This window comes from Asterias rubens, chromosome 4, assembly GCF_902459465.1.
Source record: "Asterias rubens chromosome 4, eAstRub1.3, whole genome shotgun sequence".
Lineage (NCBI taxonomy): Eukaryota > Metazoa > Echinodermata > Asteroidea > Forcipulatida > Asteriidae > Asterias > Asterias rubens.
In genome coordinates, this window is record NC_047065.1 from 19,645,409 (window position 1) to 19,661,390 (window position 15,982).

A 15,982-nucleotide genomic window follows, 5' to 3' on the forward strand; every position below is an offset into this window, starting at 1 on the left:
TGTTACTGATTGAAACTACCAACCCCTATTTCAAAATCTCAGGGTTCACACTTAAGCCCTGAGTTTACTGTATCTCCTTGTATTAATTACTGATCGAGGCTACCTTCCCTGGTTCAAAATGTCAGGGTTCACACTAACCGTCTGTTAGTTCCCTTTTGAACTATTACATAACATCTCCCTAAGCTTATTCACCCCCAATAATACCTGTGTCGAACGGAAATACAACTTCCTGGACTCCAACATGCCCTAGCCCGAGAGAAATCTAACATTGAAGCTATCCAACCCGGGTCCAAAGTCTCATAGTTCACACTAATCTTCAGTTAGCCAGTCTTCCTTGAGATATTACATAACATCTCACTGAATACAATCTATCTAATCATGCCTGGTTTAACAGTAATACTTCCTTGATACGGGCCGCAAAAAAGAAGAAGAAAAGTACGATACGAAGCATTCCTAAGTTTTAAAGTTTAAGAAGGTAATAGACCGTGTAATTCATTCGGACTGGTTAAATATAGGGTTTTTGTTCATTCACATTTTAGTAAACAAATGTGGAAATGCAACATGGTTCACCAAGAATGTTCAATTAAACCTGAGACTTACAAAGTCTGCTCCAAGTGAGAATTACAATTAAGACAGCATTATTGCAACTGTTTAATGTTTAACAGTACTACCGTCAAATCAGCTTTGAGTATATTTATTTTTGAAATAAAAAACTTTCTAATGGAATTATGGTCTTTCTGTATAATAGTTGTTTTGAAAGAAATTTTTAAAATTGCCAATTTTAAAAAGGCACTTTATTTTTTATTAATTGAGTTTTTGTACAGAATTGTGAGATTTTGTTGATTGTTCCATTTTTTTATGCATGCAAGTACCATTGCACAAAAGTAGACATGGCTTGATTGAACGTTATGTTTTGGTTAAACGCTGTTTTTGTTGTAGATTATAAATATATATATGAAGTTTCACATTGTACAGAAATTAAGTTATTCCCATATTGTGAATTAGTTCAGTAAAAATTCAATTAAATTTAAACAGAAGGAAACAGCATTCATACCTAAATGCTAACTAAGTAATAGTCTTTTCATTACAGGTAAATTAAACACTCATAGAACTTATTCACAATATAACAGATTTCAGTGATCAAAAAGTTGAGAGAATTTTGAATCTCAGTGGTGCTGGGAAACTTATACGTGTCTTCATATTATTAACTGTCTCCATTTTCAACCATTTCCTGTATTAATACTATTGTTGCTTGGCCAGGGGCCTAAGCTTGGTCATCACACTGTGTGTATTTCCCAGCTTGATAACTCACTAATGAGCTTGATAAAGAAGTTTCTACTGCAACGCCAAAGCCCAAGTTTTTGTGAAGCGAAAACAGATAGCCACAATTATATTTGCTTGGACCCCTGTATGTGTTTTGGTGACTTTCAATGGAGCACTAACAACCCATAAAATTGTAATCAACATTTGTGTGAGTTCCATTTGGCAAATAATCAGTGTACGCAGTATGTGTCAAGGACATTCATTTTAAGAAGTAAATTAACTGGTGACATCATCACCGAGAAGTGCTTCACTGTGCATCATTCTCAAAACACTCTTTTTTAGTTGACAAAATTCTCCACAAATCTATATTTGAGCCTTGATCTGTTCTACTTGACTAGCTGCTAGCTGGTCAGCAACAACAAACTCCAAAACAACAACAACAACAACAACAACAACAACAACAACATTACAAATCTCTTCTTTTTTTTTTCTTCTTTTTTTTCCGGTAAAGAGGCCCCTGGCCACAGTGGCAGTGACATTGTGAATTTTGTTAATTTTTAAAATAATTTATCAACGTCATTAACCGTTTTTTAATTGAGGCTTGATAAATAAATAACATGTATTCCTTTGACTGCCGCATTTTGAAAAGTGTGTCAAATGTTATGTTTGATTTTTGTCTATAAATGGCTGTGTTCCAATTGATGTAGTGAAGCAGTTCAGACATGGTCATGAGTAGAAGCATGTTCTTCATGGAATAAATAGCCAATGAAGTCAGGACACTAGGTCTAGGCGAATAGTGGTACAAATGTCGGAGTCATGACTATTGATTGACAAGTCAATTCATGACTACCATTTTTTAACTACTCTGTTAATCGTTTTGCAACGGCTTCTAAAAACATATTCGCCACTACCAGACTACCTGTTTAATGAACCAATTGTGTGGCTCACGACTATTCACGACAACATTTATAAAAAAAAATCAAAAAAATCAGTGACACAATCCTTCAGTCTTTCACTGTGAATTTTACTATTTATTGCACCTAAGTGATGAGGCCAATATTATGCTGCAATGCATCTTGGGAACTAAAAATAAGTCGTGACTAGAGCGAAGTCACGACTATTTGAGGCCCGACTAGTCATAGTAGTAAATTTCACGAGTCGCCCAGGCCTACAGGACACCAATGTAGTCAGATGTTGTCTTGGTTCATTTTCACCCACAAAGTCTCCCTTTCCAATAGTTGCATGGTTTGAATCGATAGTGGCATGTATGATTAAGTGTTGAACAATCTTGATAAGCAGCAATTTCATTATCTACTTTCCTGAAAATACTGCTTAGTAAAAAATAAGCAGCAAGCAGGGTACCTGTTATGAACAGAACACTTATGTATCACATTGCATCTTGACTGGTTACATGTTTATTAATTTTGTTTTTTACCCATACACCCATGTGTGTTAGCAATGTATACTCAGTACTTTCCCGAGTCCTGTGAAAAATATCACAGGCATATTACTCAGGTGGGATTCGAACCCACGACCCTTGCAATTCTAGAGCAGTGTCTTACCAACTATAGACTACCGAGGTTGCCTGGTAGATCGAGGCAGTTCGAGGTGGTTGCGTGTTCTTTTTTTCGTAAGCAAGATTTGTGTGGGCAATCATGTAGCAAACTTGGGTACTACCTGCTCTGTTAATTTTTATCTCCTTATACATAATTCTTTTTGCTGGTTTATTAATAGTGTCACATGTGTAGGGACCGCCCCCTTGTAAGATAAAAATATAAGTAGTTTATTTTCACCCCCCTAAAAATTTAAGAGCCTTCACACTAACCCACCAGTTTATCAACAGCCTAATGCTGGACCCCCCAGTGAGGAACAGCAGGTAGGGGAGTGATGTGGTTTTGTGTGTGGCCCACAGCCAGTCATATTCTGGATGACTGTGAGTGAGGAGACACAATAAAATTATGATCACTCCATAACTGGCTGTTTCATCCTTATTTTCAGAACCCTCCCGCCCCCTTCGCCTGGGCCCGGGGTCTATAAACTACTTATATTTATCTTACAAGGGGGCGGTCCCTACACATGTACCTGCAATTCTTTTAAATGACATTTATGTCATCAAAACTAAAACACTTATTTATGCTCTGAAAAGAGCCCAAACATACTGTGGGTTGTCTGAATTAATGTATTGGGGCGTTAAATCATAATGCTGGTTGGCATGATACACTAGTTTGTGGTGTGCGTGTGGAGATAGCCCATAGAGTTTTATATAAGAACTAGAGTGATGCTTCGTGCACAAACGCCACGGGACCGCAAGATGACAAGCGCGTCATTCTGCACGCGCGTTGAATATGAAATACACGTTTGTGGTTTTTTTTTATTGAACGCTCACGCGATGCTGTTTGTTCAACTCACAAAATGACCGCACAAACACACGCTGTGAGATGCCAGTTTTGTCAACTTAGAAAATGGCCGCCTGCGCGCATGTGAAACAGCTCCTAAGCCTGCTACTTTGCAGAGGCAACAAGGTGATTGCCTTGATGCCCCCTGGGCATCCTTGGTGCCCTTGAAATGCTTCAGTACAATGTTACAATGTTGTCATAGGGTGCCCTTTACCAAGGGTAAAATGCCTTGGTGCCTTCGCCCTTTCAAAAACAATGCACAGGCATGTGCTTCAGTCCTTTTCTCATCAGTCGCGTTCCTTCCTTCGTGGTCAGACCGATCATGCAATGTTGCTTTAAAGGAATGGGAACAATACCTTTGGTTTTAGAAACCATTTGATTGTTTAAATCCTATATACATGTAAATATAGATTTATACAATCAAAGTAACCTCTGAAAATTTAATTTCAAAAGGTGGTCTGGTTGTTAATTATGGCCAATAATCATGAGGGTAAGCGTATATGTCCATGCTGCAAGATTAATCCATATAATCTGAGAGACGTGCCTGTCAGCAACGCTTCTCAGATTCAATTTTGGGGGATAAAAACTGATACACTTGTCCTTTTACCACATTACTTGAAATGACTCTCAAAATGCTTTGAAAACTGCTGTACCCCTAATCAAATGTTTAGTGAAACTACTTTCAAGAGTGATTACATGTATATGTACACATTCTCTTTAAATTTACTCCGATAGTCACGAAATGGTTCCAATCCATTAATGGTTGATTGTCAGTTACTGGTCCTAGCCATGGTTGCACAGACTGTCTGTGTTGTACTACTCCAGTCCAAAGGGTAGCAAAGATTGGTTCCCCCCACCTAGGCCTGGGGTCTACTTATGAATTTAGTTTATGTTCAGTATGCCTTGATGCGACTCACTGCAACTTGAGTCTGTAGGAACTCGAGAGTAGTGACCTGTTTTTTTCCTTCTAGTGTCACCGTAGAATTATTTAAGTAGTCACCTAAGTTTCCCTTTTACATAGGCAGGATATCATCATAGCTTTTAGAGTAACTTTGCACTTGAGTTGCTGTGTGTTCTTTGTAGACTGCTTTCCATTCAGTTAGTGTCACACATTTTAGACTTAAAATTGCATGAAATTTACCAAACCACATTGGAAAAAAGACAAGGCCCAAGCAAAAAATTATCATCTTGGTTTTAGATAAGGCATGAGGTGATCAAGTCATCTACATTATATGTTCAATTTGTCATCTACATGTTTATTGTTCCTGATTCTAAAAAGTATGTTGTTATTCCGTGAGATTTCTTTGCGATTTCTCTTACGAGGATCCAGGCGTTTTTAACTCCCCTTTTGAGGGACCTTGACAATGTATGAATTGTTGCATGACTATGTTTATGATAGTGTGCACAGCCCCTTCTTGCACGCTATACCCCCCAGTTTGCTTAGCAGTTTGCTTAGCATCTAATGAGATTGTTAACTAGCTAGGCTGCATCTTGGATCATGATGATGATGATGATGAAAACTCGATCCTGCTCCCACTTCTTGCAGGATGCTGATTGGATGCCTGTCCTGATGTCTGATTGGTCGATTCTCCCTCATCAGCATCTTTAAAGCACGCCAGTGGATTGGCGGCGTGAACAAATGCCTGAAATCATATAATCTGCACAAGATCTGCAAATTAAGCTAAGCATGATTTGTTTGCGATACGTGATTTGCCTTATAGGCATTTCAAAGTGCCAAGTTAAGATCCTTTTAGAAGTTTTAGAATAATATATCTGAGCATTTATAAACAGCCTAGTCGTGATAACATAAATAAAGTGTGATTTTTGGGGGTCGGGTTTGTGGGGGTTGGGGGAGGCTTGAAATACCCTTGAGGGCATAAGTAAAGCAATTTACGATCTAACAAAGTAATGATGAGAACTTTGGGGAGGGGAGGAAGAAACCTTGAATGTTTTAAAGAAAAACGTTCTGAGCTTGCCAACAAGTTTGACTTAATATACCAAAACTGTGTGTAGTTTAAGGTAGATTCTAGTTTGACTTTTATTTATTATTATTATTATTTCTTTTTTTTTTTTTGAAGCAAAAAGTCATGCTTGATGTGTGTGTTTAATGGAGACCAAAATTTTAAATGTGCCTTGTAATTTATGAATTTTTTCATCAAAATTCACCGAAATATATAATTTATTTGTCTTTTGTTGTGCGTTAAGTTAGTAGTGGAATTTACACATTTGTTTTTAGCCACATATTTGTTTTTGTCTATTCCAGGTAGCATAGTGGGTTAAATATCCTCATTTTTAGTATGTATTTTTTTTTTTTTACTATTGTAGCTACTGTTCTTGATAATTTAAAGTAAAACAACCAGTGCTAAAATGCAATATTAAATCATAAAGTAATTTTTAAAATTAGTTTTTTTTTACCACACCTATTAACAAAATTTACCTCAAAAGATTTATGAATCAAACCATATCAATTGCAAGACAACTCATACAAATTGTTTAAATCTACATTTATAGAACAGAGATTATAAAACAGAGATTAGATATAAAGTTTTAAAAAAAATTATATTTTATTATAGTGAGAAAAAAAGAAACAGTTTGATTCATTTGAAAATATTTCCGATATAAGTGGTGAGTAGTGAATTAATATGCCAAATTATAAATAAAAATATACAGAAATGCATCCGTAAGTAGTATTCTTTCTTCAATTGGATGATTACATTTTCGTTTTTGAGTACCATGATTTTTAGATATTACACTTACTAGCAATGAGGGGGCCTAAGTGCGCCCTTTGAAGAAAATTCGCAGAAGCAGTTTTTGCTTAGAGAAAATTATTCAAGATGCAAAGGTGATACTAACAATGCTAAGAGATTCCATTTCTCAGAAGAAGACATGTTGGTTATTCATGCAAAAAGCATTTGTCTGGAAAAAAAAAAGGAAAAAAAAAACATTATTTAAAAAAAATATTTTCTTGATTTTTTTTGATTTTTTGTATGTCATAATTGAATTACTAACTTACCAAAACTTACCAACCAAAGAACCATATCACATGTACCATCATTAGCAGGTGTCCTGCTAATTTTGTTTTGCAAAATTGTCTGTTCAACCACTTCTATCAAATTGCGTCTATCTAATTGCGTCTATCTAACTTGTAGTGCCACTGTCATGCCATGTAACTGTGGAATGGGGTTGGGGAGATAAATACAATGTGTTTGTCAGTGCGAACTTGGTTTTAAGAGAAAATTGTTCACTGAGATTTCCTAATGAAAGTATTTTATGAACATGTGTTTTTTTAGCTGACTGCAATGTATGACAAACTAATTACTACCCATTTAGGCTACTCTTGTTTAAAAACCATGGCAAAATGGGGTGGTTTTAGCATGAATCCATGAGCTGTTAAAAGTGTCCAATTCCTTAGCAGCATTCACCTTTAACAATGGTCCGCTGGCCAAATGCCAGTTAAAACACCAGAACCAGTCAAAATTTAATCAAATAGGTCTGGCTGATTAGGTCAGGGCTGAGAAGGTTCCCCTACTAGGAAATATGGACAGGTGAAACAGCTGATGGAGTCTAACTGGGCCTACTGACTAGTCACCGAAAACCTGGCAAACCCTGGTCAGTTTATGAGTGGAATAACTAGCAACTAAGGGCTGGTTGCATTACTAAGGGCTGGTTACATTACTAAGGGCTGGTTACATTACTAAGGGCTGGTTGCATTACTAAGGGCTGGTTAAGTTACTAAGGGCTCAGGTTACATTACTAAGGGCTGGTTACATTACTAAGGGCTCAGGTTACATTACTAAGGGCTGGTTGCATTACTAAGGGCTGGTTACATTACTAAGGGCTGGTTGCATTACTAAGGGCTCAGGTTACATAACTAAGGGCTGGTTACATTACTAAGGGCTGGTTAAGTTACTAAGGGCTGGTTAAGTTACTATAGGCTGGTTACATTACTAATAATGCTAAACTCTTACTTCCGTCACATTATAACTAATTGGTTCTAAAGCTATTTTTTAACCCATCATTTTCCCATATATTCTAGAGTGTTCTTAAACTAGACTCTTTAAGAAAATGTATATATAATCCAGTGTATCTCTTGAAGACAAATTGTTAAAACAAAAACTCTCAGCGATCCGTCAGATTAATAAGGTAAGAAGTGTTCCTTTTCCATGCTTCCTTAAAGAGGGACTCAAAGTTCAACATTCAGTTTTGTGATGAACTCATTTTCAGAAAAGAAAAAAAAATAGTCTTGATGAAAGTGTGGGCAAGTCACTAGGCGCTATCTTCATCATAAGTGGTGTGAAATGCCATTTTATTTGATACTCTTTTATATCAACATTTGAAATGTGACGTCGTCGGGACAGGGAAAACACATTGGTCAATACATTCCAAAGAGGCAGTTGTGCCAGTCAACATGTAAAACTCAATGCCATTTTAGAATGAACTAAAAATTCTTGGGGAAAAAACGGACCCTAATATTTAAAAAGTGATGTCATCAACAAACAAAAATTCACCAAACTTTCATCGTTTTATTGCAAGGTTAGATACTTTTTTCCAGTCTTTTACAAGAACTCTATCTATTTGAAAATGAGTGGGATCATAAAACTGAACTTAAACTTGGAGCCCTTCTTTAATGTGTGACATAATGTTCAGTTTCAGTTGGCAAAAATATCAAAGATGAAATGATAACCTCTATTGTTGCTGCGAATGAGTAGTAGCAACTCTTTCTGGTTCAACCCTAGTGTGCTTTGTCCTGTATCATTGTGCAACCAAAATGCATAGGGAAGGCATGTGGGTGGGATTCGAACCCACAGCCCCTCGGTTCTGGAGCAGATTTCTTAACCACTAGGCAACTGAGTGTCCCGTGAATGGATGACAACATTTTTATCTTTGAATTAATTGTCGGTTGTTTCTGAACATTTATCGTTATTTCACCAGCATGCTTAATGTTATAACTTTATTCCATCACTGCTAAACCATGCTCACCATCCATATAATCCACAACTGTGTCATGAATACATGCTTTACTAATACCATGCTTTCACCATGATTATGTGTCTGATTCATGTTATGTAATGTCCGGCATGATAATGTTTAATGTATAATGAGGGGGGTTTGACTGTCAAGCGAAGATTAATGGGTAACTAGAGTGGCTGGTATCAAGTATGTGCACATGCATAAAAGCACTGGTTATCCAAATGGTCATTCTGCTATTTTTGTTTTGGTTGGAATTTATTTTGATAACATTACTAGAAAAGTTATCTTGCCTTGGGTGGATCCAGTGGCCAGTAGCCTTCTTTGGCCAAACTATGTTTGGCTGAATTTCCATGGAGGTCTAATTTCCCCCCATGGCTGAACCATGGAGGTAGAAATAGATTCTACCTCCATGGCTGAACACAGTGAGATGCATAGTTGAGCTAGTGTTAGGTAGAGATGATTTGAGATAGAATAAGCTAGAGTGTGTTCGAAGGTGGTTTCCCATCCAAGCACCCACAAACAGATGGGTTTAAAGGGAAGATACATGTTTGGTAATTACTCAAAACAAAAACTAACTTAAAAACTGACTCGGTAACGAGCATTGGAGAGCTGTTGATAGTATACAACATTGTGAGAAACTGCTCCCACAAATAGAGGTAATTTCTCACTAAAGCAATAAAAGACTTCTAGCTAGAAGTCTTTTATTCCTATCTGAAAGCACACAAATTTGTCCAACAAGGGTTTTTTTTCTTTCATCATTTTCTCGGAACTCCGATGACCAATGGAGCTCAAATTTTCACAGGTTTGTTATTTTATGCATAATGTTGAGATACACCAAGTGAGAACACTGGTCTTTGACAATTACCAATAGTGTACCTTCCCTTTAAGCTGGGTGTGAGTGTTTAGTTCAGGGAGTTGTTTTATTCACATCCACACAGTTTTGTGTTGCAATCACTCTGCTGTGGACATTCACTTGTTCTCTGCACTTAAGGAAAACCTTATTCTTCCACACTTGAAAAAAACTATGTGGATAAAACTATGGGTTTGAAAACCCCGTTAGGAACGGAATGGCCATAACATAGCACTGTCGAACAGGGTTTAACTGGGTGAAGTGGGTAGTTCGGGTGTGCTTTTATGATGTACACCTACACGCTTAGTATCTGGTTGTCAGAGGATGTTTCTGTGGGTATCACCTTGGACCCATCCTGGAACAACTGGTCATCGTGAACGTTTAGGTGTAGATGATTTGTATTATACCTATTTAACATTTGTATTGAGGTAAGTATAGCCACATCTGATGTAGTTAGTCTATACAAACAAGTTATGTAAAAAGAATGCAACTTTCAGGTGTATAACCCACAGCACAGAGTTGATTTATAATCACAGATGTATAGTTTGCAACTTAAAAGTAAGCTGCGAGACACAACTTCATGTGCAACTGCTGGAGAAGCTGCACTTAGATTTTGAGTAAATATGGGTGATTTGTAAATGTTTGTTTCCAGTGAAACTTTACTATGTTTGTTCAAAGGTCAAATCATGCTCGATTGAGACAGGTCAAAGGTCAAACATCATGCTTGATTGAGACAGGTCAAAGGTCAAATATCATGCTTGATTGAGAAAGGTCAAATGTTATGCTTGTCACTTTAAAGGAAGATGTTGCCTTGGATCGGACAAGTTGGTATATAAAAAGCGTTTGTAAAATGCATATGGTTGGAAAGATGTTTTAAAAATACGTAGAATACAATGATCTACACAAATTTGCCTCGAAATTGCGTGGTTTCCTGTGTTTTGCTAACTAACATGGTCAGCCATTTAGTCGACGAGGAAAAGGAAAACCACGCAATTTCGAGGCATATTGTGTGGATCATTTTTAAAAGATCTTTTCAACCAAAAGCTTTTTTTGTATAATTTAATGCACTTAAATTTGTTAAATTTCTATGAACTGTTTTTTTTTTTTTTTCAACAAGAGTATGGAATAAACGTTCATTGAATTGAATCTATAAATTACAATAATAAATGCTTTTCAAAGACCAACTCGACCGATCCAAGGTAACGTGTTCCTTGGGATGCAGCGCTTTAACTCATCACACAAAACATCTTCCATCAACCATACATCTTAATAATGACTGAATCTTTTCTAAGATTCATTTTGTTTCATACCATTTCATCTTTCATACCATTTCAATCAAAGAAGAGCTTGCAAAATCTTATTCATGAGCACTCATTAGATAAACAGCCCTTCCACTTGTTTTCTCCAGGATTTATGTCACGTGACTGGGAAGAAATTTGCACAAATTTATGTGAAAAGCAATGAGTATTCCTCTTGCAGACATCCTGGATTTAATTTATGATTTGATAAAAACAAATGAACATTGTAGGGGAAGGGTGCGAATTGTTATATTGCTTAGAGATTGAACTATCTGATTGTTTTCCCGTTTAGTTTGCATTTTTGTTTTATTTTCGTTGTTTTCCATGTTTTTGTATGAATATATTAACCAATAGCGGGTGGAATGATGTAGTCATCACATCATCTACATAAAGTTTTTAAAAATCATCAAATTACATAGGTGTTTTTAACTATTACTAAGAAGATAATTCAACTATTATTTTTAGTTAAGTATTAATTTTTTATTTTTTTTTTCAACCCATAAACCGATGTGTGTTTGCACTGTATACTCGAGTATACACTTTCCTGAGTCATGTGAAAAACATATCACAGCCATATTACTCGGGTGGAATCTGAACCCACGACCTTTGCAATTCTAGAGCAGTGTCTTACCAACTAGACCACCGTGATTGCCTGGTAGCTAGAGCCAGTTTGAAGTCTATGTTTGGGCAGCAGGTACCGCAACGGTATTATAGAAATAAATTTGCATCGAGGATGCAAATTTAGCATCTATTATATTATTTGTAGGTATAATGATCTGCCTATAAATCAGCCAAAATTTAGAAATGTGTGGTGTGTAAATATGATGTTAATTGACATTTAAACCAGTGGACACTATTGGTAATTATTCAAAATAATTATTAGCATAAAACCTTACATGGTAACGAGTAATGGGGAGAGGTTGATGGTAAAAAACATTGTGAGAAACGGCTCCCTCTGAAGTGACGTAGTTTTCGAGAAAGAAGTAATTTTCCACGAATTTGATTTCAAGACCTCAAGTTTAGAATTTGAGGTCTCGATATCAAGTATCTGAAAGCACACAACTTCGTGTGACAAGGGTGTTTTTTCTTTCATTATCTCTCAACTTCGACTTCGACCGATTGAGCTCAACTTTTCACAGGTTTGTTATTTTATGTATATGTTGAGATACACCAAGTGAGAAGACTGGTCTTTGACAATTACCAATAGTGTCCACTGTAAATCAATAGACCTCATCCACCTGAAGATGTCATCACAAGAGTTCATGCTCACATTTCACAATGGAATGAAGTGAATGGATTAAGATATTTGGGATTGAACACATTAAAGTTGCAGTTTGGCTCGGGTCATCATTTCGTCAACCCAAACCAAACACTGCGATCCAATATGGTGTTCACCATGTCACAAAAACAGGCCAATACACTTGTTGTGGTGTGTTGGTACACACTTTATCACTGAAATGCAAGCATAATTTCTCTAGCACTTCAAAACTCTTGTGAATGCAGCATTTCTTGTCTCACTTCTTCCAAATTGACTATCATTCTTCTGTTGTTCTAGTTTTATGCAGAAATGCAGATTTATGCAGAGTATGTGCATTGCAGAACGGTATCCACACCAAGCACAAAGATTTAGTTTCTGCTTAGTGCCTGACTTTGCTAAAAGAACTCTTCAGATTATGTCTTTGTATACTTTCGGACAAATTTAGAGCAAAAAAGAAACCACAAGTATGTTGTTTCTTCTCCTGTTCTCTTTTTCTCCTTGTATTTTCAGTTTTCAATTTCCAAGCCACTAGTGCTGTCCTGCTAAGTGCTGCATTTTGTACCATTATTTACCCTTAAGTGTATTTATACTTTTTAATTTTTTTTTTTTTACAGAAATGATGACTGGAAAAACAGTGAGTGAGTACAATTTTTGTTAACTTCAAATTAATAGAACATGTATGTGGTCTAATAGACTCAGTGCAAGTCTAACATTTGAACATCGGGACCAGGTAAAGTGCACAAGGTTGTTTCAAGTTCACACACTGTACATGGCTCATTGGTTCCTCTATTGTACACTTATCCTAGAAGTAGATTGAGGCGCTGTTATCCCTGTTCTTTAGAGGGCTGAAGTAACGTAGTTTTTAAGAAAAAGGTAATTTTTCACTCACATATTAAAAGACTCCTCTCACTCAAAAAAAATATCAAAAGACTTCAGGCCTGAAGGCTTTTACATAGGCACCTGAAAGCACACAAATGTGTGTTTTCTGTCAGTATTCTCTTACAACCTTGATGACCACGACCAATTTGGTCCAAATGTTCACAGATTTGATATTTTATGCATACATGTATGTTGGGATACACCAAGTGAGAAGACTGGTCTTTGACAATTACCAAAGTTGCCAGTGCCTTTAACCAGTCAAGTCGCAGAAACCTTTTTCTGATACCTGTTATTAATGTGTTATTGTAATGGATTGATGTATATTATTTCTCGTAGCGTCACCTCCTCGCATCCGACTGATGGCGCTGGCCGAGAACTCCCCTCCCGGGAAGCGACAGCATCATTCTATCATGAGCTCCTTATTGGGCGGCTCCTTCCGCGAAATCCGAAACTCATTCCGGATTTGGGGATCAGCAGATAATCTGGATCACTCTGATGATAACAAACGAGCTCCACTGTCTCCAAAGTCTAAACCAAAGAACATGTTTAGCGGCTTTGAATATGTAAGTTGACACCCCTCCTTCAGCCCCACACATACAGGCACACGCACATTCAATTTTTTTTTTTCCCCCTGTGGAGACATCTTTTGTTCTTTCTTTTGCACTAGTTAAGCACCTCCCATAGAGACTTTGTACACAAAATTCCGTGTGGAGCACCTTTAGTCTTAACAATTCCCCCATGAAGACCCTTTGTGTTTCCTTTTCTGTTTTCTTCAAGGTCCCCATAAGGTAGTGAATATGAAATCACACACACTGTGTGTATAAGTTTGTATACGCCTGCAACCATGGACCCTCCTATTGTTTATACTCTCACTTTTTTGCAGAAGCTCCCATTAGTTTTGTACACTTTTTCCAACCGTGGACTTTTCCCAACCAAACCTGGACTCTATTGTTCTCCAAAGTTGGGACGGGTTGAGAAGACTCGTCTTTAACTCTAAATTTTCCCCAGTCAGTTTTCCTGTTTATTACTCAATGTTATATTATAATATAGAAAGGTTTGCGGTAAACACCATGTAATGACTATCTCTAATGAGTGGGGTGGTTCTGAAAAGAATCGTTGGTTTCAACTCGAATGTTATATTATTACATGTAGTTGGTGTGGGGCTGATGTTGCAATGTTGGGTCGATTTTGTGTGCATCTATCATAAAATGGGCGGGGGAGATGGTTGCAATTGGTATTTTAACAGGGAATGCTCACTTTCCTTCACTTTAATTTTGAATTATCGCTGCCATTTAATTTCTCAGGAATTTTACTGATTTAAGGATTTCTCCCAAAATGTCCTGGATGGGGCCTATAACACTTTCTTGAAAATAGTAAAGCAGTCACCAAACATGCCAACGGGCGAAAGAATAAGTCCATTTTGTCTGTCAACCTCCTGAATTATCATGTTTTGGAGGTTCCAGACCTGAAGGCCAAGTCACACAGGCCTCAGTAACGAGAACGAAAACCATAACGATAAAAATGCACGCCCTCGATGAATAAAATGCTCTGCGCAGAAAACGCCCACGCTCTTTCAACCAATCAAGGGCGAGCGTTTTTATCTTTATCGTTTTCGTTCTTGTTATGGGGCCTTTGTGACTTGGCCTTAAGAGGAGGTCCAGAAGTCATTTTTTTCAGGAATGGTTAAATTTGTCAAACACCATCGCTATATCGGAATATACAGACTGGGCCTAGTTTCATAAAGCCTGTAACAGTGTAAGCACAAAAACTTGCTTGAAGCAAAGAAAAGTGTTGCTTAACAGAAATGGGTTACCAGTCAAAATAACATTAAGTTTACATTGTTGTGACTGGTGCCCTACTCAATTTATGCTCGAGCAAAGAATTTTGTCAAGCAGTATTTTCTGCTTTTAACAGCTTTATGAAATCGGGCCCGGGGGCGATTTCACAAAGAGTTAGGACTAGTCCCCTAGGAGATACACAAATTGCGTGGATAGTCCTAAGTTAGGACGAGTAACTGGTCCTAACTCGAGATAAGACTAGTCCTAACTCTTTGTGAAATCCACCCCTGTATATACATTACAACGTCTCTTTATCAGCTGTGCAAGTTGTTCAAAAGCTTAGGACTCTATATTTTGATTTCATTTATTGTACTGGGTTTGCAAAGAATGATGCTAACCTTGTTACTAACCATGTAAGTAGAATTGCAATTTCATAACCCTAGACTTGTGGACAAGTCGTTAATGTCTGTCGTGGTGATCGTCAAGTTGTGGCGGTGGCATAATGATTCAGTTTTCAGCGACTGAATACTGCCATCGCGAGATCATTGCTCTTACACAAGCTGCTGGCTGCCGACTACTCGCCTATTAACAACTTGTGCAAGCCAAAAGTTAAATGAGACTGCACAGCACAAGAGCTGGACCCAATTTCATAGCGCTGCTTAGCACAAAAATTTGCTTAGCATGAAATTTCTTCCTTGATAAAAACAGGATTACCAACCAAATTTGTTGCATATTGCTTGTTACAGGTATTCAGTTGTTGTTTGCTTATCCTTAAAATCACATGGAAATTTGGTTGGTAATCCTGTTTTTATCACGGCACAAATTTCATGCTAAGCTCATTCTTGTGCTTAGCAGCTCTATGAAATTGGGCCCAGTAATCTCGCAGGCAGCCAGCAGTCTTGTGAGAACATCGCCAGTGTCGCGGGAATCGCAGAAAGGGTTGGAATGCTATCACCGCGACAGAAACTTAACGACTTGTCCACAAGTCTACACCATAAGCCTGAAGGATACTTGGTAAGTCTTAACATTGCACAACTTTACTTCTTCCGTTTCCCGTTGTAGCTGATGCCGCCCCCAGCTGCATTACCTAAATCTAGAACACGCTCTGAAATAACTGCTCCTTTTGGAAGGTATGTCAACTTTCAAAGGGATGGTACAAAATTGGTAGCTTTCTAAAATACTGCATATACCCCTTGCATAGCCATGAGGAAAAATACAAACATCTGTTATCATTGGAGCTCTTAGATAAATATCTCTTTAAAAAAATACCACTTATCCGACATGTTTTC

The 15,982-nt window shown here is 37.3% G+C and overlaps 1 protein-coding gene across 1 annotated transcript in view; it reads left to right on the top strand.

Annotated features, from left to right (window-relative positions):
• The window catches only part of LOC117288770 (protein fem-1 homolog C-like), a 32,030-nt gene that overhangs the window by 12,490 nt on the left and 3,558 nt on the right, over positions 1-15,982 (top strand). The window contains exons 6-8 of the mRNA XM_033769607.1: positions 12,651-12,674; positions 13,252-13,478; positions 15,756-15,823. Coding sequence (XP_033625498.1) covers positions 12,651-12,674; positions 13,252-13,478; positions 15,756-15,823 — 319 coding nt within the window. The remainder of the gene's footprint in view (positions 1-12,650; positions 12,675-13,251; positions 13,479-15,755; positions 15,824-15,982) is intronic.